Here is a 23,639-nt window from a genome sequence, read left to right as displayed (position 1 = left end):
TAAATAAATTTACAACAAAAAACAATCCCCATCAAAAAGTAGGCAAATGATATGAACAGACAATTCTAAAAGAAGACGTTTCTATAGCCAACAAAAATGAACAAAAGCTCATCATCACTGGTCATTAGAGAAATGCAAATCAAAACCACAATAAGATACCATCTCACGCCAGTTATAGTGATCATTAAAATGTCAGAAACAACAGATGCTGGAGAGGATGTGGAGAAATAGGAACACTTTTACACCATTTTTGGGAGTGTAAATTAGTTCAACCATGGTGGAAGACAGTGTGGTGATTCCTCAAGGATCTAGAGCCAGAAATACCATTTGACCCAGCATCCCATTACTGGGTATATAGCTAAAGGATTATAAATCATTCTACTATAAAGACACATGCACAGGTATGTTTATTGTGGCAATGTTCACAATAGCAAAGACTTGGAACTAACCCAAATGCCCATCAGTGATAGACTGGATAAAGAAAATGTGGCACATATACACCATGGAATACTAAAGGATGAGTTTAGTCCTTTGCAAGGACACGAATGAAGCTGGAAATCATCATTCCCAGCAAACTAACACAAGAACCGAAAACCAAACACCGCATATTCTCACTCATAAGTGGGAGTTGAACAATGAGAACACGTGGACACAGGGAGGGGAACATCACACACCAGGGCCTGTTGTGGGGTTAGGGGCTAGGGGAAGGATAGCATTAGGAGAAATATCTAATGTAGATGATGGGTTGATGGGTGCAGCAAACCACTATGGCATGTGTATACCTATGTAACAAACCTGAATGTTCTGCACATGTACTTTAGAACTTAGAGTATTAAAAAAAAAAAAAAAAAAAGAACTTCTGTTCCGGTTCTTGATCTTCTGCTCATCTCTCCTGTTGATTAAAGATCCCAGCAAAGGCCGGGCGTGGTGGCTCACGCCTGTAATCCCAGCACTTTGGGAGGCCCAGGCCGGTAGATGATCGGTCAAGAGATCGAGAACATCCTGGCCAACACAGTGAAACCCCATCTCTACTAAAAATACAAAAATTAGCCAGGTGTTTGGCATGGGCCTGTAGTCCCAGCTACTTGGGAGGCTGAGGCGGAAGAATCGCTTGAACTCGGATGGTGGAGGTTGCAGTGAGCCCAGACTGCCACTGCGCTCCAGTCTGGTGACAGAGCAAGACTCGGTCTCAAAACAAAACAAACAAAAAAAGATCCCAGCAAAGCCTATTAATTTAAATATCACTATCACCTCTTTCCTGAGAACTGGCTTTATATCTGAACACAGGTGTTGATTTTGTTTGTTTGTTTGTTTGTTTTGAGACAGGACCTTACTCTGCTGCCTAGGTAGGAGTGCAGTGGTGCAATTTCAGGTCACTGCAACCTCCGTCTCCCAGGCTCAAGGGATCCTCCCACCTTAGCTTCCTGAGTAGCTAGGACCACAGACTCAAGCTACTACCAGGCCTGGCTATTTTTTTTTTTTTTTTTTTTTTTTTTTTTTTTTGTAGAGATGGGGTTTTGCCATGTTGCTCAGGCTGGTCTGGAACTCCTGAGCACAAGTGATCTGCCCATCTTGGCTGGGATTACAGGTGTGAGCCACTGCACCTGACCTCAATATCTATTTTGAACACCCATCTTGTTTTAGATATTTTGCCTGAGCTGTCTTCTTGTCAAAATCACTTACCCAAATAGAAACTCCTGATCTTCAAGACACACTGCCCCTGCTTTTCCTCCCTCTTCACTACAGTAAATGGTACCATCAACTCTAGTTACTTTGAGTCATAACCCGAGTCATCTTTTATCTTCTTTTGCTTTATGTCAATTTATAAAAAAAAAAACCCACATAATTTCAATTCTTCTTCCTTTATTCTTTGAACAAGTATTTACTGAATGACTATCAGGTGCTGAGCACTCTTCTAGGCACTTGAAATGCAGCAGTGAACACAATGCACAAAATCATTTTCCTCCTGCAGCTTACACTCTTTTAAGTAGAGGTAAGAGATGATAAAGGAAATACATATGTAAAATATATAGCATAAGGCTGGGCACTGTGGCTCATGTCTGTTATCCCAATACTTTAGGATGCTGAGGTGGGAGGACTGCTTGGGCCCAGGTGTTTGTGACTAGTCTGGGCAATGAATCAAAACATCATATTTACGAAACATTTTTTTTTTAATTAGCCAAGTGGGGTGGTGCATGCCTGTAGTCCCAGCTGCTTGGAAGATTGAGGCAGGAGGATTGTTTGAGCCTAGGCATTTGAGTCTGCAGTTAGCTATAATTGCACCACTGCATTCCAGCCTGGGTGACAGTGAAATGTTGTCTTAAAAAAAAATATATATATATTTATATATTTTATATATATATTTATATATTTTATATATATGTATATGTTTATATATTTTGTATATATATATAAAATATATATATATATATAAAATATATATATATATATTTTTTGAGACATTTCTCAACCTGTCTCAAAAAATATATATATATTTATATATTATATATACATATATAAAAAATATATATTTTTATATATTATATATACATATATAAAAATATATATATTTATATATTATATATATACATATATATATAAAAATACATATATATATTTTTGAGACAACATTTCACTGTCACCCAGGCTGGAATGCAGTGGTGCAATTATGATCTTCTGCAGACTCTCTCTCTCTCTGTGTGTGTGTGTGTGTGTGTGTGTGTGTGTACACACACATACACATATACACACACCATATATATATATATATATATATATATATATATATATATATAAATATGGCACATTGCTAAGGGGAAAGCAAAGCAGGGAAGATTGATGAGGGAGTGTGCGGGAGTGAGTGAACAGGTGTTACAATTTTAGGGAGGGAAGACTGGGGATGAACTCCTTGAGGTGATGTTGGCATAAAGCCCTGAAGGCAGTAAGGTAGGGAGCCCTGGGGATATCTGGGGGATAGCTCTGCAGTAGAACAAGGTGTAAAGGCCACACTTTGGGAGTGTAACTGATGCGCTTAAGGAAGGGCAAGGAGGCCAGTGTGCTGCCTATAGAGTGTGGGAGAGGAAAGCAGTGGGAGCCAAGGTCAGGGAGCTGAGGATGGGGAGGTACAGATGTGATAGAGCTGGAAAGGCCTTTGTAAGGACCTTGGGTCTTACTCTTAGTGACATTAAGAAAAGCCATTGTAACATTTTTTGTTGTGAGTTTTTGATTTTGTTTTTTTGGGGGGGAAAAAGGTGATATGATCTGACGTATGTTTTTAAAAAAACTCTAGCTATTGTGTGTGTGTGGTTTTTTTTCTTTTAACTTTTATTTTAGGTTCAGGGGTATATGTGCAGGTTTGTTATATAGGTGAATTCATGTCACAAAGTTTTGGTATACAGATTGTTTCATCACCCAGGTACTAAGCATAGTATCCAATAGGTATTTTTTTTTCGAATCCCCTCCCTCCTCCCACCTTTCACCCTCAAGTAAGCCGTAGTGTCTGTTGTTCCCCTCTTTGTGTCCATGTGTTCTCATTATTTAGCTCCCACTTATAAGTGAGAACATGTGGTATTTGGTTTTCTGTTTCTGTGTTAGTTTGCTAAACTGCTGAGTTAAGAATAGACATAAGGCTGAGTGCATTGGTTCACACCTGTAATCCCAGCAGTTTGGGAGGCTGAGGTAGGAGGGTTGCTTGAGCCCAGGGTTTCCAATATCAGCCTAGACAACACAGTGAAAGTCCATCTCTATAAAAAATTAAAAGTATTAGCTGGGCATGGTGGCTTATGCCTGTAATTCCAGCTACTAAGGAGGCCGAGGTGGGAAGATTACTTAAGAAGTGTGTTTGGCAAAAAGAGTAGGAGTTCAGTTTTGGGCAGGTTTAAGCTTGAGATGTGTTTTATACCTCTAAGTGGAAATGTTCAGTGGCAATTGGAAATGTAAGTCTGGAGATCATGTTGATAAGTATGGGAGAATGCATGAAATAACCAAGGGAATGAGAATAGACAGAGAAGAGATCAATTTCTGAGCACTGAAGAACTGTAACATTTAGATGTCATAGAAATGCTTGGTGGCTCCTGCCTGTAATCCCAGCAGTTTGGGAGGCCAAGACAGGTGGATCATGAGGTCAGGAGTTTGAGACCAGCCTGACCAACATGGTGAAACCCTGTATCTACCAAAAATACAAAAATTAGCAGGGTGTGGTGGCGTGCGCCTGTAATCCCAGCTACGTAGGAGGTTCAGACAGGAGAATCTCTCGAACCCAGGAGGTAGAGATTGAAGTGAGCTGAGATTGTTCCACTGCACTCCAGCCTGGGTGACAGAAGGAGATTTGGTTTAAAAAAAATGCAACATTCATGCAACAAATATTTGAGCATCTGCTGTGGGTAGGCACTGTGCCAGGTGCTGAAGATACATCAGTGGATATGATGTAGGCAGAACCAGTAAAGGAGACTGAGGAGGCGTGTTCATGTGTAATGAAGTCTAAGAGATTTATTTTCTTCTAATTCCAAGTGTCCTTAATTTCTATGCCCTTATCCAATCTTGGACAACTGCACCAATATCCTAACAAATCATCCTTCTGGTTTTTCTAGCTCTAATACATCTTATACACTAAAACCAGATTAACGATCCCCCAAATACTGGATTTATGAGGTTACTCCCTACCTCAATAACATGTAAGAGAATCATTTAAGACTTAGGAGGATCATTTCTGAGTTCTTCTTCCTCTCATTAAAGGCTCCTATGTATTTTTGGTATATTATTTGCCTTCTTTTTTACTACTGTGTCAAAATGTATTATGCTTATTCTCCATTCATAACATAACTGGTTCAGAGGCAATCCAGAGCCAAGGGTGGTGGCTCATAATCCCAGCACTTTGGGAGGCAGAAGCGGGAGGATCACTTGAGGCCATGAATTCGGGAACACCCTGGGCAACATGATAAGACAGTGTCTTAAAAAAATTTTTCTTTTAATTAAAAAATATAAAAGAAAACAACAATAAAATAACTTGTCCAAGAATACTCAGCTATAAATGGAGAAGCCAAAATTGGACCCTGGCTAGGATTTGGGGAAAGCTTCAAGACCCAAATAGAAAAGGTTGCATACATTAAGCTCAGGCCTTTCAGATACAGACCTGGTCTTGGAGACTGCCTGGGTGGCCAGTTTGACTCTCTCTCTCTCTCCAGGTTCAGACTAACCATATCCCGGATCCCCTGCTTAAATATCACCATGGTGACCCAGAGTGATTTGGCTAAGTTTTGGTAGATGGTGTCATTCTTGGGCCACAAACCAACCTCAGATATGAGGACGATACATTGAAAGGCAAATAGGGCCAACTGTAGTCATCACTTAGTTCTGAGCCAGCCAGGGAGTGTGGTGAAGTGAGGCTAGTCCCCGGGAGAAAAGAGATATGTGGACTCTTAGAGGTATTATTTGAAGTAAGCTAGACACCTGAGATGACCTTAAAACCCATGCTTTTGAAGGTTCTCATTGCAGCTGAAGACAGCCTACAGATTCTTCAGTGTTCTCCATATCATTTTGATCTAAACCAAGCTGACTCCTGAGAGCATGGGTCAACATTCACTCCATTTTCTAGTTTTTGCCATAGTAGATTCTGCAATATCTACTGTACAATTGGTGCATATGTTACCTCTGGTCTTCATAATATCTCTGCAAAAGGGGGATTGTTATACTAATAATTAGATGAGGAAACTGAGACTTGGAAAAATAAAGTGACTTATCTAAGGACAAATATTAGTATGTGATGGAGCCATGAACAACTTCACGTCTGTCTGCCTCCTGAGCCTGTATTCTTTCCAATGCAATGCAGACTCCACATTCCAGGCCAAATCTCAGGTTTACTGTCTCTGATGTATTAAGAGCAATGGGCACACATTCTGTAAATGCCTAGAGGCTGCAGGAAGGCATGCTGAGCTAATGCCCAGCACCTCCCTAGTGATCAGCAAGGGAGGAGAACGGCTTTGAACTGGGAAGGGGAAAGGAGTCACAGTTCTACCTCCTCACTATACTTCTGCCTTCAAGTCCAAGCCTTCCTATGTTTAGCCTGATATTTTATTTTAGTAGACTGCTTGGAGCTTTGAGGAGTTTTGTTTATACGGCTGTGATATTTGTTTATACGGTCAGGTTTTGGTATTTGCCTGAGATGTCCGAGGAAGGGCAGAGTGATGGGGGAAGAAACTGAATTCTAACTGAGGACAGAATAAAAGAAATCAAAGAAATCTACCACAGCCCAATTTTCATACCCTGGACCCTACCCAAATTAAACAGCTTTCAATTTTGTTTTCTTATTATATACAGTTTTACATGGACTGGATCAGAGAGAAAGGACTTGTTATACAAGATGACTAACTGTATACAATTCATTTAACTAGATCAGGGAGGTAAGAGACAAATGGTAGAGTCTCTTTAGGGCTATGCAGGAATTATCTTCAGCCTTCACAGTAAACTCACAATGCAATATCATTATTCCGCCCCACCCTCCCCCCACTTTATTGAGATGGAGTAGCTCTCTTTCCTTCAGGCTGGAGTGCAATGGCATGATCTCAGCTCACTGCAACCTCTGCCTCCCTGGTTCAAGCGATTTTTCTGCCTCAGCCTCCGGAGTAGCTGGGATTACAGGCACCTGCAATCATGCCTGGCTAATTTTTCTACTTTTGCAGAGACGAGGTTTCATCATGTTGGCCAGGCTGGTTTTGAACTCTTGACCTCAGGTGATTTGTCCGCTTTGGCCTCCCAAAGTGCTGGGATTATAGGCCTGAGCCACCATGCCCGGCCTATTTCCCTTTTAAGAAGAAGGAAGATAGACTAGGCGTGGTGGCTCACTTAAAAAAAAAAAGTTGGGCATGGTGGCAGGTGCCTGTAATCTCAGCTACTCAGGAGGTGGAGGCAGAACTGCTTGACCCCAGGAGTGGAGGTTACAGTGAGCTGAGACCATGCCACTGGACTCCAACCTGGGCAACAGAGGGAGACTTCATCTCAAAACAAAAAACAAAAAAGAAGGAAGATAAGCCTCAGAGTGATATAGTGACCTGCCCCAGTCACAGCTAGTCAATGGAGATGCTGGGATCTGAGTTCGGTCCTCTGGGACCCTCTGTCTATGTCCATGGCTCCATGGTCTGAGGTGGCAAATCAGACATGTGAGTCCTGGTTCCACCTCTGTCACTAACATTGAGCAGGACACTTCTGTCTTTAGATCTCAGGTGCCGCATATACAAAATGGCGATAAGAAATGCTGACCTCGTATTTATGGTGAGCACAAAGTGAATTATCGAATTGGAAATTTTGTTTATATGGCTGTGATATTTGTTTATATGGCCATAAAAATTGCCAATAAATAAATGTAAAGCTTTTGCAACTATAAGGGATTATCATTGCGCTTTTTAGTATTTGTCCTTTCTGTGCCTCAGTTTTCTCAATCATAAAAGATGGACCAGGTGATCACCAAGGTTCTTTTTCTGGCTCTAAAATTCTATGCTTTTGTAAGTCTAAACAGCCCTGGGCTACAAAACAGTTTGGTTTTACAGGATACTTCTTTGCAATGAAATATACTAGAATTTTTATAGTGCTAACTGTTAGAGCCTCTTGTGTTTATCAAGGGCTCTGAGCTCCTAATGTTTGTATCTCAATATTTGAAGAACTCATTTGGAATGAGATAAGAAACAGCTACCTTGACACATGCTAGGTATTTTTTTTCCTTTAATCTATACAGTCAAGTCAAAGCATTCTCTACCAAATCAGGAAGAGAAACATAAAAATGTTATCCTACCAATCCTGCAGCAACCACCTTGATTTGGAAAAACAAAACTGTCCCTTTCTCTAGCTTAAAAAAAAGGCTGCACTTTGTGGTAATTATCCTGCTCTACTTTATCAGAAATAATCAACCCCTTTATCACAAAATAATTTCTTGAGCCACTAAAGCACAATTATAAAAAAGCCAGCCATATCATCCAGAGCACCATGGTAACCAACATCACAAGGGCATGAAAAAATAGTTGTTCGTCACTAGGATCTAAACCAGTTGGTGGTTTGGCTTGCTAAGCAACACTGTAAAAATAGCAGAGTAACAACCCATTATCTGGAGGTCTGACTTCACACTGTTTTGAATACCGTCCCAGAAAGAACTGTCCCAGGTCCCTCCATCGATTCCATACCCTAGGCTCACAGTCGAAACCTGATTAATCATTTAACCAACAAGTATGTATTGAAGCATATTGTATATCAGACACATGATTCTCAACATTGTATTCACTTAGTTTATCAGTGAAATAGAAACTATAAGTGAGATGAACACAGCAAGAGTGGTTTTGTGAAGAGAATGTTGGGGCAGGGATTTGCTGGAGGCAGATTCAAAGAGAACTAACATCTGTCAGCCAGAGGACAGAGAAAAATTTAAAAAATAGAGAACTGCTTTATAATACAGCATAAAATAACTACACTCTCATGATCATGATTATGCGTCATCAAGAAAAGATTAAGTTATATTTAGAATTCTTTGTCAAGGAAGGCAGGAATGGGCATAAAATATTTTAAAAATATCTCCATGAAGAATGGTTAAAACATACGGTTTTAGCATTTGAAGGAAACAAAATTATGTTTGACAAATATCTCCTGCTGCCTAGCTCCCCATTTTGCTGGTAGAAAAACAGCATTATGATAATGGATTTCCCAGCATTCAGATGCAGTGTGGGCTCCCTCTCTGCCCTTCTTTTTTCAGCTCAAACTCCTGCCTCAGCTGGAAAGCTCTTTTCCTTCATAATTGCTTAGTAGAGTTCTTCTTCTTTCAAGGCTGAGCTGAAATTCCACTTTCTCACATCATCCAGGGACTATTTCTCTCTTACCTTTTCACTCATAGATGTTTTCTGGATTCTCTTGCCTGTACCCCAGGCTGCCTCGTATCATCATTTCCATCCCGACCCTTCCTCCTTTTGTGTTCCTGGAGGGCAGGGTCAGCCCTGCATATATGTCCATGTCTATCTGCCGAGTCCTGGGACTCAGTCCATGCTACTGAACTGACCAGCCCAGATGATGTTGAGAGTCACTGGGGGGAGAGGGGGAGGGTGGCTGGCAGAGGTGGCACTTTCCCTCCTGGATGTTACACAGCCCTAGAGCCTGGCACGGCACCCATGCTGGCCCTTCTTCCTCAGGGCCTTTGCATGTCTGTTTCTGTCTCCTGGGAAGCTCTTTTTCTGATGAACTTCTTCTCACTGCCCTTTAGGATTCAACTCAAATACCACTTGGTGAGGGGAACATCTATCTTTACCCATAAGACCAAGTCTATTTTTACCCATAAGACCAAATCTATGTATTATATGTTCATAGCTCCCTATACTCTTTGTTCAACTCACTTACGACAATTTGTAATTATTAATTGCCTGGTGTCTCTCTCCTACTCTGCTGCAAGCCCTAGGAGGGCAGGAATGGTGTCTGTCTCATCCACACTGCATCCCCACACTGGGGGAGCCTAACACAGGCCTGAAAGAGAAGAATGCCCATTCAGTACATGAAAGAAAGAAAAGAAGAAAGGACTTAAAGAATTGAGGAGAATCTCATTTTGAAAAGAAACTTAACAGCAGCAAATAAAAAGAAAATTTAGAGTTGTTATTGAAGGTCCCAGAATCCCCAAACATGGGCCTAGAAGTAACTCAGTTTAAAAGAGTACAACTAGGAAAACCCACAGACCTTCCTTGGAGACACTCGGATGCTTTAAGGGAGCAAGAAACACAATCAAATGTATTTGGTAGCAAAAAAATGGAATTGAGATGAGCTATGATGTTCTTCAAATAAAAGAATACTCACAAAGGATGATAAAAAAGAAGTGAAATTTAACTGCAGCCTGTGGGATTTAGATTAAATAAAAAGTTAAGTCTGACAATGAAGGCTGGTATGGTCTGGAAAAAAATAACTGAATCTGAAAAAAATGTAAAAGAGATTCTCTCACAGGTTTTTTTAGTGCCCCTTCCTGTTCAGATTCTGTTGTTACCTGGCACTTCCTTTGCCAGGCTGAAAAAAAAGAGTATTGCATAATAACATTATAACAATTACAATGAAATGTTTGAAGGAAAAAAAACCCATAAGCTTATTATCTTGAATATTAATTATTTTCACTTTTTTGTTTCCTTTCATTCTTTCTCCCTATACACAGTGGATTATGCTTTGGTTATTGTTTGTGCACCTTATGATAGATTTTACTAATTATTATTTCGCAACATTTAAAGCATAATACATCAATTTATACCAGTGAAATGTAATGGTGAATGAAGAATTTTATTTTTTTTTATGGACGACAAAGAATACAGTACCAATGTTTTGCGAGGTTTTTATAGAATTAAGCAATGTAATGGTTATTCTTCCTGCAAAAATAGATAAGGTCAGCATTTGGAGTATAAAGTAAAGCACTGGCTTTTTGGACTAGATTATTCTGTAGTGAAAAGGTCACATTGTGTGTCTGGTCCAGGAGCACTTACTGGCTCGCTGGACATGCTTTAGGCCAGAGGTCCACAACCTTTTTGGCACCAGGGACGGGTTCTGTGGAAGACAATTTTTCCACGAACTGGGGTGGGAGCGGGGATGGTTTGGGGATAAAACTGTTCCACCTCCGATCATCAGGCATTAGATTCTCATAAGGAGCATGCAACCTATATCCCTTGCATGTGCAGTTTACAGTAGGGTTTGTGCTTCTATGAGACTTTAATGCCCCAACTGATCTGACAGGAGGTAGGGCTCAGATGGTAACGCTTGCCCACCGCTTACCTCCCACTGTGCAACCCAGTTCCTACCAAGCCATGAACTGGTATCAGTCTGCAGTCTGGGGGTTGGGGGCCCCTATTTTAGACAACAGACCACTTGCAGGAAGACCAAAGATGGAAGAGGATATTTTTAGCTTCATAATGTCTGCCTAGCTCACCACTGTATTCCTAGATTCTAGAATAATGCCTGGCCCAAAGCAGGAGTTCAAAAAAGGTTTATTGAATGAATCAATGAATACTCAAAGACTGAGTATGGATTGTGCAGTAGGCCACGTTACAGCCATGCTAGTGTACAGGTAGAGCAGCCCAGCATATGTGGGTTGTGCTGTCTTTTGTTTGCAAAGATAGTGTTACTACGCCAGCAAAGCTAAGCTGTTTAGTTGAATTAAATGTTAGTACTGCATTGCCAAGAAGCCTTTGACTTCAGAACAAAGCTTTATTCCTTTTCCCTACTCTATTATTGGATTGCTTTTAAGTTTCTCCTAAAAGCAATCCAATAATAGAGTAGTAAATTTAAGAAGTATGATAAGTCTCTACAGCTCCATTTTTAAAATTAGTCTTCCCAAATTATAGAACTCAACCCTGAGGAAACTAGCAAAAATAATACCAACCTATAAGAAAGTAACTCTTAGGATTAGAATGGGATATTTGATTTGTGGTTGATGGCAGGACAATGGATTTTTTCTTTTGTTTTCTTTTAAAGAATTTCATTAAGATTGTTATTATGTGCAATATATTTTTAATATGAAAAAATATTGAGTTACTATTTCAGGACAGGAGGATGATTAGCCTCATATGATTTTCATAATTCTTTTTTCTACTATTCTATATTTAACTTTTTTCTATATAAATTATAGAAACATAAACTTAAATAAAAAATTTATAAATGCAAAAATATGGCTTGGTGCAGTAGCTCACACCTGTAATCGTAGCACTTTCGGAGGCCGAGGCAGGTGGACTGCCTGAGCTCAAAAGTTCACCGTGAGCAACATGGTGAAAACCTGTCTCTACTAAAATACAAAACTTTAGCTGGGTGTGGTGGTGCATGCCTGTTGTCCCAGCCATGCAGGAGGCTGAGGCAGGAGACTCACTTGTACGTGGGAGGTGAGATCACGCCACTGCACTCTAGCTGGGTGACAGAGTGAGACTCCATCTCAAAAACAAACAAACAAACAAACAAACAAACAACAAAAAAAGAAATGCTACCTAGTCATAGTTATTGTATTGTATGCTCCATGTTCCCATTGCATTTTTTGCATTTCTATTATAGCACTTTTGTGTCAATGCTTTATGTAACAGGGTCTGTCTTACCCATATACTGTACTAAGATACTGAGACATAACTTGTAAACTCAAGGTCACTGGAAGCCATGGGAAAGGTGAGTGTCCAGCTTGCTTTCTAGCTTTGCAAAGGGAAGTACTATTTATACACTATACTCTAGGCTCTTTGGGGACAGAGATTTTTATCTCATATCCCTAACTCTTAGCACAGTGCTTTACATGTGAAAAGAAATTGTAATAAATATTAATAGATATACCTAAAGAAGCAGAGAAAGAATATATGCAACACTTTTCTTCTAACACTAACAAACCTCTAAGTTTCATTTGCTACATAGTCCAAAATGATTTAATTCATTTACCAGAGCTCTGCAGCTCTCTTTCATTATATTAAAGTTTAATTCCTTAAGTCATCCGTTCAGTTTTCAAACAAATATTTATTGAAAATTTACTATGTGCCATATGCATCGTTAGCTGCAGGAGCTACAAAGATAGATAAGTTAGATAGGGTGGCACGTGCCTGTAATCCCAGCACTTTGGGATGCCGAGGCAGGTGGATTGCCTGAGCTCAGGAGTTTGAGACCACCCTGGGCAACATGGTGAAACCTCGTCTCTACTAAAATACAAAAAAAAAAAAAATAGCTGGGTGTGGTGGTGGGCACCTGTAGTCCCAGGTACTGGGGAGGCTGCGGCAGAAGAATTGCTTGAACCCAGAAAGCAGAGGTTGCAGCAAGCCAAGATTGCACCACTGCACTCCAGCCTGGGCAACAGAGAGAGACCCTGGCAAAAGATAGATAAGACAGTCTTGCCCTGGAGATGCTCATTATATGGGCGGGAGGCACTTATAAACAAAAACTTAGAGTACAGCTTCTTAATTCAATGATTGAGATATGCATATAGAACAACGAAGCTGGCCCCAAACTGGGGTTTACAGATGTTTCCCAGAGGAGGTGGCCCCTGAGCTGAGTGTTAAAGAGCTGGTGAGGAATTAGTCAGGCAAAGCATATTCCTGACAGAAGTGCAGTGTGAATAAAGGGACAAAGACAAGAATAGCACAGTGCACCACAGAGTTCAGCATTGCTGGAGGGTAAAGCTGTGGCAGGGAGTGATGAGTGATGAGGTTGGAGGGGAGGGCAGGAAGCAGGTCATGAGTGTATTGCTGGCTGCTTTACCAGCTTAGACTCTCTCCCGTGGGCAGTGGGGAACTGCAGAAGGGTTTTAAGCAGTGGGTGACATTACTGGAGATCATTATTATTATTATTATTATTATTATTATTATTATTAATAACACAGTCTTGCTCTGTCGCCAGGCTGGAGTGCAGTGGGCGATCTCGGCTCACTGTAACCTCCGCCTCTGGTTTCAAACGATTCTTCCGCCTCAGCCTCCTGAGTAGCTGGGACCACAGGCGCGTGCCACCATGTGCGGCTAATTTTTGTAGTTTTAATAGAGACGGGGTTTCACCATGGCCAGGATGGTCTTGATCTTTTGACCTCGTGATCTGCCCACCTTGGCCTCCCAAAGTACTGGAGATTATTTTAGTGGCACTGGAGAGAACAAATTTGAGGGAGACAAAAATATGAAAAAGTGTAACTTCTTAGGAGGCATTTGCATAAATGAATAATGGATTTGTGTTAATAATCATCGCTAACACCTACTTAGTACTTAAATGACAGGTAGTAAGTAAGCGTAATGCAATAGTCTTAATATTTCACACAATCTTATGAGTAAATCTTAGTATTATTTTCATTTTATAGCTAATGAAACAGACATAAACAGTTAAGTAATTTGCCCAGGGCCAGTATCAACCCAGGCATTCTGGTAAATCTTATGTTCTTTTCTTTTTTTTTTTTTTTTTTGAGGTGGGGTCTCACTCTGTTGCCCCAAACTGGATTTCAGTGGTGCAATCTCTGCTCACTGCAACCTCTGCCTCCCAGGCTCAAGTGAGTCTCCTGCCTCAGCCTCCCGAGTAGCTGGGATTACAGATGTGAGCCACTACTGCCAGCTAAGTTTTGTATTGTTAGTAGAGATGGGGTTCACCATGTTGGCCAGGCTGGTCTCGAACTCCTGACCTCAAATGATCCACCTGCCTTGGCCTCCCAAAGTGCTGGATTACAGGTGTGAGCCACAGCACCTGGCCAAATCTTATGTTCTTAATCACCATCCTGTTTGTTTAATTTCTGTCTCTTGTATTAGAATGAAGCTCTATGCAGACAAGGACTATGTCGTTGGTGATGCTTTCCACTGTGCCAACACAACTATTTGTTGAATAAAATTAGTGAATAACCTAAGTGGAAGAAACTATGTACAGATTTAAGAAATCATCATGCACTGCTTAACTATAGAGGCACTTTCTGATAAATTTATTGCTAGGCAATTTCATGGTTGTGTGAACATCATAGAATGTACTTACAGAAAACCTAGAGGATATAGTGTATACCTATAGTATACCTATATTGTATATCTACAGTGTATACCTATAGTATACACTATATCCTCTAGGTTTTGTGTAAGCACATTCTATGATGTTCACACAACCATGAAATTGCCTAACATATAGGCTACCTGTTATATGCCTAACATATAGGCTACCTGTTATAACCTATTGCTCCTAGGCTATATAACCTATATGCCTAACATATAGGCTACCTGTTATAACCTATTGCTCCTAGGCTACAAACCTGTATAGCATGCTACTGTACTGAATACTGTAGGTAACTGCAACACAATGGTAAGTATTTGTGTATCTAAATATAGTAAAGGTAATGTGTTGCCTTACAATGATGTTAGATGTTGACTGCTAGGACATCACCAGGTGATAGGAATTTTTCAGCTCCAGTGCAATCTTATGGGACCACCATAGTATATGCAGTCCATCACTGAACGAAATGACCTATGACTGCAGTTGGATGCAATATTGGCATCCAATTATTTGGCCAGCTTGGTTTTATGGACTGAATATTTGTCTTCCCACAAAATTTGGATGTTGACGCCTAACAACTCCCAGAGAGGCCTCTAAGGAAGTACAGTAGTTAAGATTAAATGAGGGAATGAGGGTGGGCCCTGATTCAACAGGATTGGTATCTGTCTAAGAAGAGAGGACCTGAGCCTATTGCTCTCTGTGGACATGCACTGAGGAAATGCCACGGACAGAAGGCAGCCACCTGCAAGCCAGGAAGAGCATCATCACCAGAAACTCAGTTGGCCAGAACTTTGATCTTGGATGTCAAAGCCTTGGATTGTGAGAAAATAAATTTCTGTTGTTTAAGTCACCAGTCTATGGTATTTTGTAATGGCAGCCTGTGCAGACTAAGACAATGATTATTGGATGAGCTGTATGCGAAGGAGAGCTTCCTAGTCTGGGAGACTAAAGGGACAAGTGGCATCACTTACTGGGGATAGAGGCCCATGAAGAAGAAGAGTAGATGTTTGTTGTGATCAGGGAGTAACATTAATTATTCTGTACTTAGGGTTCACCTCACTCAAACACAGAAATATAGAAGTTAGGTATTTAAAACCATTTATTCAACACATGTTTATACATCCCCTAGCCATGGTAGTCATTGTACTTGTCCTGAGAATACAAAATGAATAAGATTCATTCTCTGCCCTCAGGGAACTTATAGTCCAGTGGTAAGAAATACTGTTCCCTTTTGTAAACCTAACGCTCTAGTGTGAAAGACCATTTTCGTTTTCCCCACTTCTAAAGACCTGCAACTCATAAGACGTAAAAAGATAAAATCTCATATGGACCAAGTGCTCTGGAGTCACATGACCTGGATCTGAATCTGGGCCATGGAATAAACTAATGGAATGATGATTTTAGGGTGGCCAAATAACCCTTCCAGGTCTTAGGGTCATCACCTGTGACTACAGAGTTGTTTAAGATTGGATAAGAGAAGGTATATAGAAATGTTTTGTCAAATGCAATATGTATGTTAGCAATTACTGTAATTATAAAGCTACATTACTAACCTGCAGAAACCAGTGGCGAATCAGCCATGGGCAACAATCAGAGGTGAAAAGCCTATCTTTGAACCCTGTGGGTGGCAGGAATTCCTGGATGGAGGAAGAAATAAGATGGGTGTAGCAGGGAAAGAACAGGCTTTGGGGTCCTGCAGATGTAGTTCACACCACAATTCAGTTGGTTGTTAGCTATGGAAAGTTGTGCAAGTCATGTTATTGATCTGAGCTTTAGTTTCTTCATCTGTAAAATGGAGTTAATAACATCTACCCAGGAGGGTTGGTCTGAATATGTAAAGGGCCTGGCATGGTGCCTAGAAGAACTGTTGGTGCTCAATTAATGGTAACTGTGGCTCCTATTAATATCATCATTTTCCTCTTCTACCTTCTAAGGGGTTTGTTGCTGGTTAAGTTACTTGAGAAGCAAGGATGTAAGGAAAATGGAAGAGCTATTAAAGACTTACTTAAAAAATAATTTAAAAAAATTATTTATTTATTTTTTGTTTGTTTGTTTGTTTTTGAGACAAAGTCTTTGTCACCCAGGCTGGAGTGTGGTGGCATGATCTTGGCTCACTGCAACCTCCGCTTCCTGGGTTCAAGTGATTCTCCTGCCTCAGCTTCCCGAGTAGCTGGGACTATAGGTGCACACCACCATGCCCGCTAATTTTTTGCATTTTTAGTAGAGACGGGGTTTCACCATGTTAGCCAGGATGGTCTCAATCTCCTGACCTCATGATCCGCCTGCCTTGGCCTCCCAAAGTGCTGGGATTACAGGTGTGAGCCACCGCTCCCGGCCTTATTTATTTATTTATTTTTGAGACAGAGTCTTGCTCTGTCACCCAGGCTGGAGCACAGTGGCACAATCTTGGCTCAGTGGAACTCCACCTCCCAGGTTCAAGCAATTCTCCTGTCTCAGCCTCCCAATTAGCTGGGATTATAAGTGCGTGTCACCACACCTGGCTAATTTTTGTATTTTTAGTGGACATGGGGTTTCACCATGTTGGCCAGGCTGTTCACAAACTCCTGACCTCAGGTGATCTGCCACCTCAGCCTCCCGAAGTGCTGGGATTACAGGCGTGAGCCACCATGCCCAGCCAAAAAAGGGTAAAGAAAATTTTTTAAGGGTAAAGAAAATCAGTTCAACCCAGCCTTTCTCTTCTAACCTATGGTGCAAATGTATAACTCCTAAAGAAAATGACCACTATGTTACATGGCTTGCAGACTGAGAATATCCACCTTGTTCATTAAGTCAGTAGATCTACCAAACACTATTAATAAGGGATCTCTGAAGGTAATGCTTCTCAAACTTTCATGCCACATAGGAGCCACCTGGAGGCTTGCTAAAGTGTGGATTTTCATTCAGTAGATTTAGGGTGAGGCATGAAATTCTGCATTTCTAATAAGCTCCCAGGTGAGACTCATGCTACTGTTTCATGGACCATACTTTGAAGAAGTAGCAAGACTATGAAAGGAAGTAGAAATATCTTCCTTGGCTTAGTATTCTCTGTAATAGTCTGCTTCTCTTTAGTGATCTACCTAAATACAAAGTAGGTATTAACAGAACACTAAAGGAGCTTTTTTTTTTCAGACCAGATTTAGAAATCCTGCACAGGGATTCATTTCAGATCAATATTAACTTTTTGGAACAGCTTACTATGTACAAGACACTGTGTAAGATACTGAGGATATAAGAGTTAATATGACAATTCCTACTTCAAAAGACTGCTCACTATGCCTTGTATATTGCTAACCAACTGTGGACAGTCTTCTTGTCTCCCCTGTTGCCTAAAACTGTACAGATGTTTAAAAAATACTAAATAAGGTCAGGTGCAGTGGCTCACATCTGTAATCCCAGCACTTTGGGAGGCTGAGGCAGGTGGATCATCTGAGGTCAGGAATTTGAGACAGCCTGGCCAACATGGTGAAACCCCGTCTTTACTAAAAATATAAAGATTAGCTGGGCATGGTGGCACGCACCTGGGAGGCAGAGGCAGGAGGATCACTTGAACCCAAGAGGCAGAGTCTGCAGTGAGCTGAGATGGCGCTACTGCATTCCAGCCTGGGTGACATTGACAGAGGGAGACTCTGTCTCAAAATAAATAAATAAATAATGAATAAATGAATGAGTTCATAGGAGTTTCATTTAAAATGTCTTCTGTCAGTACCTGACAATGAGGCTACATTTTAATATTTAATATGATTTCAAAATATTGTGGCAGGAAGAAGACCCCAGATTTGTTTGTATTCAAAGTCCTAAAGATTACATATGATGCTAAAGTAATGAGATTGAATTTTCTTCTTCCTTTCTTTCCTTCTTTTCTTGAGACAGGGTCTTGCTCTGTTACCCAGGCTAGAGTTCAGTGGCACAATCACAGTCTACTGCAGCCTCAGGATCAAATTATCAGAGATTAAATTTTTGACAAAACAATTTATACAAAATGCAGTCAAATAAGAGTACTGCTAGCCACAAGGAAGCGAAATTTGAAGCCTGAATCTAAAGTCAAGGGATTGACTTTTTGGTTTTTGTTTTTAATAAACATTCCAACTCATATCAGATGACTGCCTACTTCAAAGTAGTTATTCTGGAAAGTTTTACACTTATTCTAATTATGTCCCTGTTTCCAAATTATGATATCTCTAGTCGCTTTCAGGGTTTGTGAAATAGTCTTTTGAATGCTCTTAATGTTGACTCCTGAAAGCAGATTTGATTTTAAAAAACAGTCAAGGGTTCTGGGCCAAATCTGGTGAACTAGGGGAGAGTCAAACTGTGTAATGCCAAGAGGGGTGACTCTAATGGGTCCAGGCTGATTTTTCTTGAGTTAATTTGTAGTCACCAGAAGGCACTTTCCGAAGACAAACTCAGACATAAAGTAAACATGTTAAAAGCATGACATCAGGCTTGAGTTTGGGGAGGCGAGTTGGAGGATGGTGACTGCACTGAAGGAAATCCCACTCATTTGGATGTGCAAGTTTTCTAGGATCTCCTCTACCCAGAGTATTTCCTCAGATCTATCCTATTTCACAGGACCACAGTTCCTAGAATTACAAGGATCCTACTGCCTCAGTCAACTTTTAACCCCCAACCTGAGCACACCCCACCCCTCACCAGGATCTTGCTGTTTTGTACCATGGTGCGATTACAGCTCACTGCAGTTTTGAACTCCTGGGCTCAAGTGATCCTCCCACCTGGGCTTCCCAAAGTGCTGGGATTTCAAGCATGAGCCACTGCGCCCGACCTGAACCTGAGTACTTGATATGTGTGCAATCAATACCTGATGCGAAGTTACATATGGGAAGAACATCTGTGTTTGGGTTTAGTCTACATGATTCAAAAGGCAAGAACTAGGAGGATTTGGAGACACAAACTTCTCTATTTAAGGAAGACATTGTCAGCCACTGGAGCTGTCCAGCAACAGAATTAGTTTGCTCTGTAAATAGTGAGCTTTCAGCCCTGGGAGAAGTTTAAAGCAAAGGCTGCTTGTATGGGAACCTGTAGAGGTGCCTCCTGTAATAGGTGGAGAGCTATGCAATGACCTTCAAGGCTATCACCGACCTACACAATACCTGACACTTGGTAGGCCTTGAAAAAACACTAGTGGAATGTAATAAATAAGAAATGTGGTGAGTCTTGCGAGTCAAGTAAAGGGGAAGAGGCCTGGGGCTCAATCTGGAGCAAGATGTGAGGTAGAAGTGAGATGAAAATAGCCAGGGAGCCAAGAGGTAAGGTCTTCCTTGGGTTTTTCATACTAGAGGAGCGAAATTGCTTTGGGTATCTAGAGCCCCACGTGGTCACTAAAGGATAATACCTTTGAGGGGGATAGGAGTTGGGGGAGAAAACAGACTACTGCTCACCCTTCTTAAACTCCTCCAGTACCGTGTCCAGTCGGGTGTCATTGAAGACGCAGTGCAGGGGCCGGTTGTAGAAGCGGGTTACGGTGAGGAGCGGGGTGCAGTCGTCGGGGTCCACGAAGGCCAAGTCTTTGACAAATAAAATGTCGACAATGTTGTGCCGCTGGTCGCCCTCGTACACTGGGATACGGGTGTAGCCGCTGCGCAGGATCTCGGAGACAGTGGCGAAGTCGAGCACCGCGTCCGAGCGCAGCATGAAACAGTCTCCCAGGGGCGTCAGGACCTCTTCCACCACCTTGGTGCGCAGCTCCAGGGCACCCTGTATGATGTTGAGCTCCTCCTTCACCAGGTCGCTGTAGGGGTCTGCGGCCCGCAACGTCTCCAGCAGCTTCTCCCGCGTGTAGAAGGTGCTGATCTCCTGGCGCAGCGCCCAGTCGAGCAGGCGGCCCAGGGGGTAGCACACGGGGAAGGCGGCTGCCATCAGAAGGCGGGTCAGGCACACGCTGTGCGAGGCGATGGCCAGCCCGTGCCGCGAACACACCGAATAGGGGCAGATCTCGGCGCCTAGGAATACCGCGCCGGTGCACACGAGCGCCGGCAGCCACGGGAAGTGGATCCCCTCTTCGCTGTAGTCTTCCCCGGTTCCCCCGACGCCCGGCGGCAGCGAGGCGTACAGCCAGCCAGCGAGGGCCGCGTTGGCTCCGGCTTGGCCCAGGAGCAGGGTGCAGAGCAGATGGGTCCCTCTGCCGCGAACGGCCTGCACGCGGCGCGCCTGCTCCTGCTCGGCTGCCGAGCCGCTGTTCCGCAGCACCCGTAACTCCACCGGGTCCAGCGACAGTAGGCTCAGACGCAGGCCGCTGAACAGGGCCGACAAGGCTAGTAGCAGGAGAGCCCCGAGCGCCCGCAGCCACGCAGGGGGCAGCAGGTCCCCGCCTGGGCCGTACAACCGCGGGCGGACGCGCAGCAGGAAGCCGCCGGCGGCGCCGTGGTGGTGCCAAGCGCGCCCATCCCAGGCACAGAGTGAAAAGAGCTTCCCGCCACCGCCCGCGCCACCCCGCTCCGCCTCGCCCTTGCGCAGCTCCCGCACCCGCACCTGAACCAAGGCCGAGCCTGCCACGCCCCCGGGACGCAAGGGCCCCAGGACCTCAACGTCCGATGCCCAGTCGCTCTGCTCCCGGCAGCGCTGCGGTCCCGGGGGCCGCGTGGGGACCGCGCTGGGGGCCACGCCGCTACCGCCCGGGGGCTCCTCGATGAACACGAGCCGCGGAGCCCAGTCGCTGGTACCATTCTCCCCCGAGGAGAGGGTCGGTGTGGGCACCCTTGCGGCGGTGGCCGGCGGTCCTGGCTGGAAGTAGACACGCAGGAGGAAGCTGGTGCCTTCGGCGGCTCGCAGGGTGCCCCCCTCCAGGGACACGCGGCCTCCAGCAGTGTCCTCGGGCCGCAGGCCCAGCAGCCAGGCGGCTGCTGCCGGGGGCCGAGGAGACAGGGAAAAGAAAAGCAGGAGTACAGCGCCTCGGCTGCAGCAGTCCCGGAGCCTGGCACCCACCGCTGCTGCCGCCGCCGCGGCCGCCGCCATCCTGCACCCGGCGCAGCTGCACGTGATACTGCAGAAAGCCGAGCGAGAGCTGGAGGGAGGAGGAGCCGGAGCTGGGAACTCAGCAGCAGGCAGGTCACCACGTGTACGCCCACTGCGCGCGTGGGCTGGTGGCAGTGGGCATTCAGACTCCGCCTGGGCAAGGGGTCCCCGCGGGAGTCTGGAGGTGACCAGGCATCACTGCACGGTGCGTAGCCGGTACACACTTCAATGTATCTGAGCTGCAGCCTGGGAAGCCTCGGCTTGGAGCACAGCCTCTACTCCAAAAGTAAGGCGCCCCTCTGCGAACTCCTACCCGGCAGTAATTCCCTGCCCGCTTCACTGCTTCCCCATTGGCTGGGGAAATTTCCCAGCTTTTCCATTCTCCTGTCACTTGCATTCCCCGTTCTGGTCAAAAGAATATTCTGGAGTCAAGTCTTGAATATGTGAAAACTTTTAGTCCCAACTCAGGCCGACCTTTCGTATTGTAAAAGTTTCTGAATTATTTAAGTTCAATTTTTAGTTAAGATCTGAATTCCATCAATAAGAAACTGTTGAAATAAATGATGACACCACTGTGCAATGGAATACCATGCAGCAAGAAAAAAATAAGGAGGTGGATCCATTGTATATGTGATATGGAAAAAATATCCAGAGTAATTATAGGAAAAAAGCAAGGTGCAGAACAGCAAGTATAATATGCTAACATTTGTGTTACAGGTATTTATGTATAAATTTGTGCACACACATTTATCTGAGATTGATTGATTGATTGATTGATTTATCTATCTATCTTGAGACGGAGTCTTGCTTTGTCACTCAGGCTGGAGTGCAGTGGCACAGTCTTGGCTCACTGCAACCTCTGCCTCCCAGGTTCAAGCGATTTTTCTACGTCAGCCTCCTGAGTAGCTGGGATTACAGGTGTGCACCATCACACCCAGCTAATTTTTGCATTTTTAGTAGAGATGGGGGTCTCACCATGTTCGAGATCAGCTTGGCCAACATGGTGAAACGCAGTCTTTACTAAAAAAAAAAAAAAAAAAAAAAAAAAAAAAAAAAAAAAATACAAAAAATAGCCAGGCATGGTGGTGGGTGCCTGTAATCCCAGCTGCTGGTGGGGTAGGCCATATTGGCCAACCTGGTCTCAAACTCATGACCTCAAATAATCTATCTGCTTCAGCCTCTCAAAGTGCTAGGATTACAAGCATGAGCCACTGTGACTGGCTGGTTACATCTTTTTTTTTTTTTTTTTGATTTGGAGTTACTGAAGTGCAATGGTGCAATCTTGGCTTACTGCAACCTTTGCCTCCAAGGTTCAACCGATTCTCCTGCCTTATCCTCCCCAGTAGCTGGGATTACAGGCACCTGCCACCATGCCTAGCTATTTTTTGTATTTTTTTTTTTTTTTTTAAGAAAAGACTGGGTTTCACCATATTGGCCAGGCTGGTCTCGAACTCCTTACCTCAGGTGATCTGCCTGTCTTGACCTCCCAAAGTACTGGGATTACAGTCATGAGCCACCATGCCTGGCTGGTTACATCTTAATTATAGTACAATATCAAAAGCAGGAAGTTGATATTGGTGTAATGTGTTTAGTTCTCTATAATTTTATCACGTGTATGGATGTATGTGACCAGCACTGCAATCAAAATACAGATCTATTATCACAAAGACCTGGGAGGGAAACTTTCTTTAAATTCCTTGTATTGTTTGAATTTACCCTGGGACTATATTATTTTTATGCATTTATTTTTAAACTTTATATAGTAAAATTTCCTTTTTGGTGTACTGTTCTATGAATTTTGACAAATGCATATACATGTAACCATCACAATCAAAAGTAATTCCATCACCCCCAAAAATTCTCTTACTGTCCTATTGTAGTCAACCCCTCCCTTCCTCTTATCCTCCGGGAACTACTGATCTGTTCTCCCCTATAGTTTTCTTTTCTGGACTATCATATAAATGGAGAATACAGTTTGTGGCCTTTTTGGGTCTCCCTTCCTTTGCTAAGTTTGCATAATGCATTTAAGATTCACATATGTTGTGATTTTCAGTAGCTCATCCTTTTGTATGGATGAGTAGCACTCCATTATATGGATGTGTCACAGTTTCTTTATTCATTCAATAAAGAATATTTATTTCCAGTTTTTAGCTATTATTTTAGTTATTATTAATAAAAGTGGCTATAAATGTTTGTGTGAAGGTTTTTGTGAG

The 23,639-nt window shown here is 42.9% G+C and overlaps 2 protein-coding genes across 8 annotated transcripts in view; one reads left to right on the top strand and one right to left on the bottom strand.

The window, feature by feature from the left end:
• CNNM1 (cyclin and CBS domain divalent metal cation transport mediator 1) overlaps positions 1–21,495 on the bottom strand; it is a 67,111-nt gene extending 45,616 nt beyond the window's left edge. For all 7 annotated transcript variants that reach the window (XR_005578384.2, XM_003922313.4, XM_010333195.3 and 4 more), the window contains exon 1: positions 19,854–21,495. Coding sequence is in view for 6 of the 7 variants with exons in the window: in XM_003922313.4 (XP_003922362.1) it covers positions 19,854–21,426 (1,573 nt within the window). In the remaining variant the exon portion in view is untranslated. The remainder of the gene's footprint in view (positions 1–19,853) is intronic.
• The window catches only part of HPSE2 (heparanase 2 (inactive)), an 841,690-nt gene continuing 839,403 nt past the window's right edge, over positions 21,353–23,639 (top strand). The window contains exon 1 of the mRNA XM_074382736.1: positions 21,353–21,712. The gene's annotated coding sequence lies outside the window, so the exon portion shown is untranslated. The remainder of the gene's footprint in view (positions 21,713–23,639) is intronic.

This window comes from Saimiri boliviensis, chromosome 12 (assembly GCF_048565385.1).
Source record: "Saimiri boliviensis isolate mSaiBol1 chromosome 12, mSaiBol1.pri, whole genome shotgun sequence".
Taxonomy (NCBI): Eukaryota; Metazoa; Chordata; class Mammalia; order Primates; family Cebidae; genus Saimiri; species Saimiri boliviensis.
This window is presented reverse-complemented; position numbering and strand designations above follow the sequence as displayed.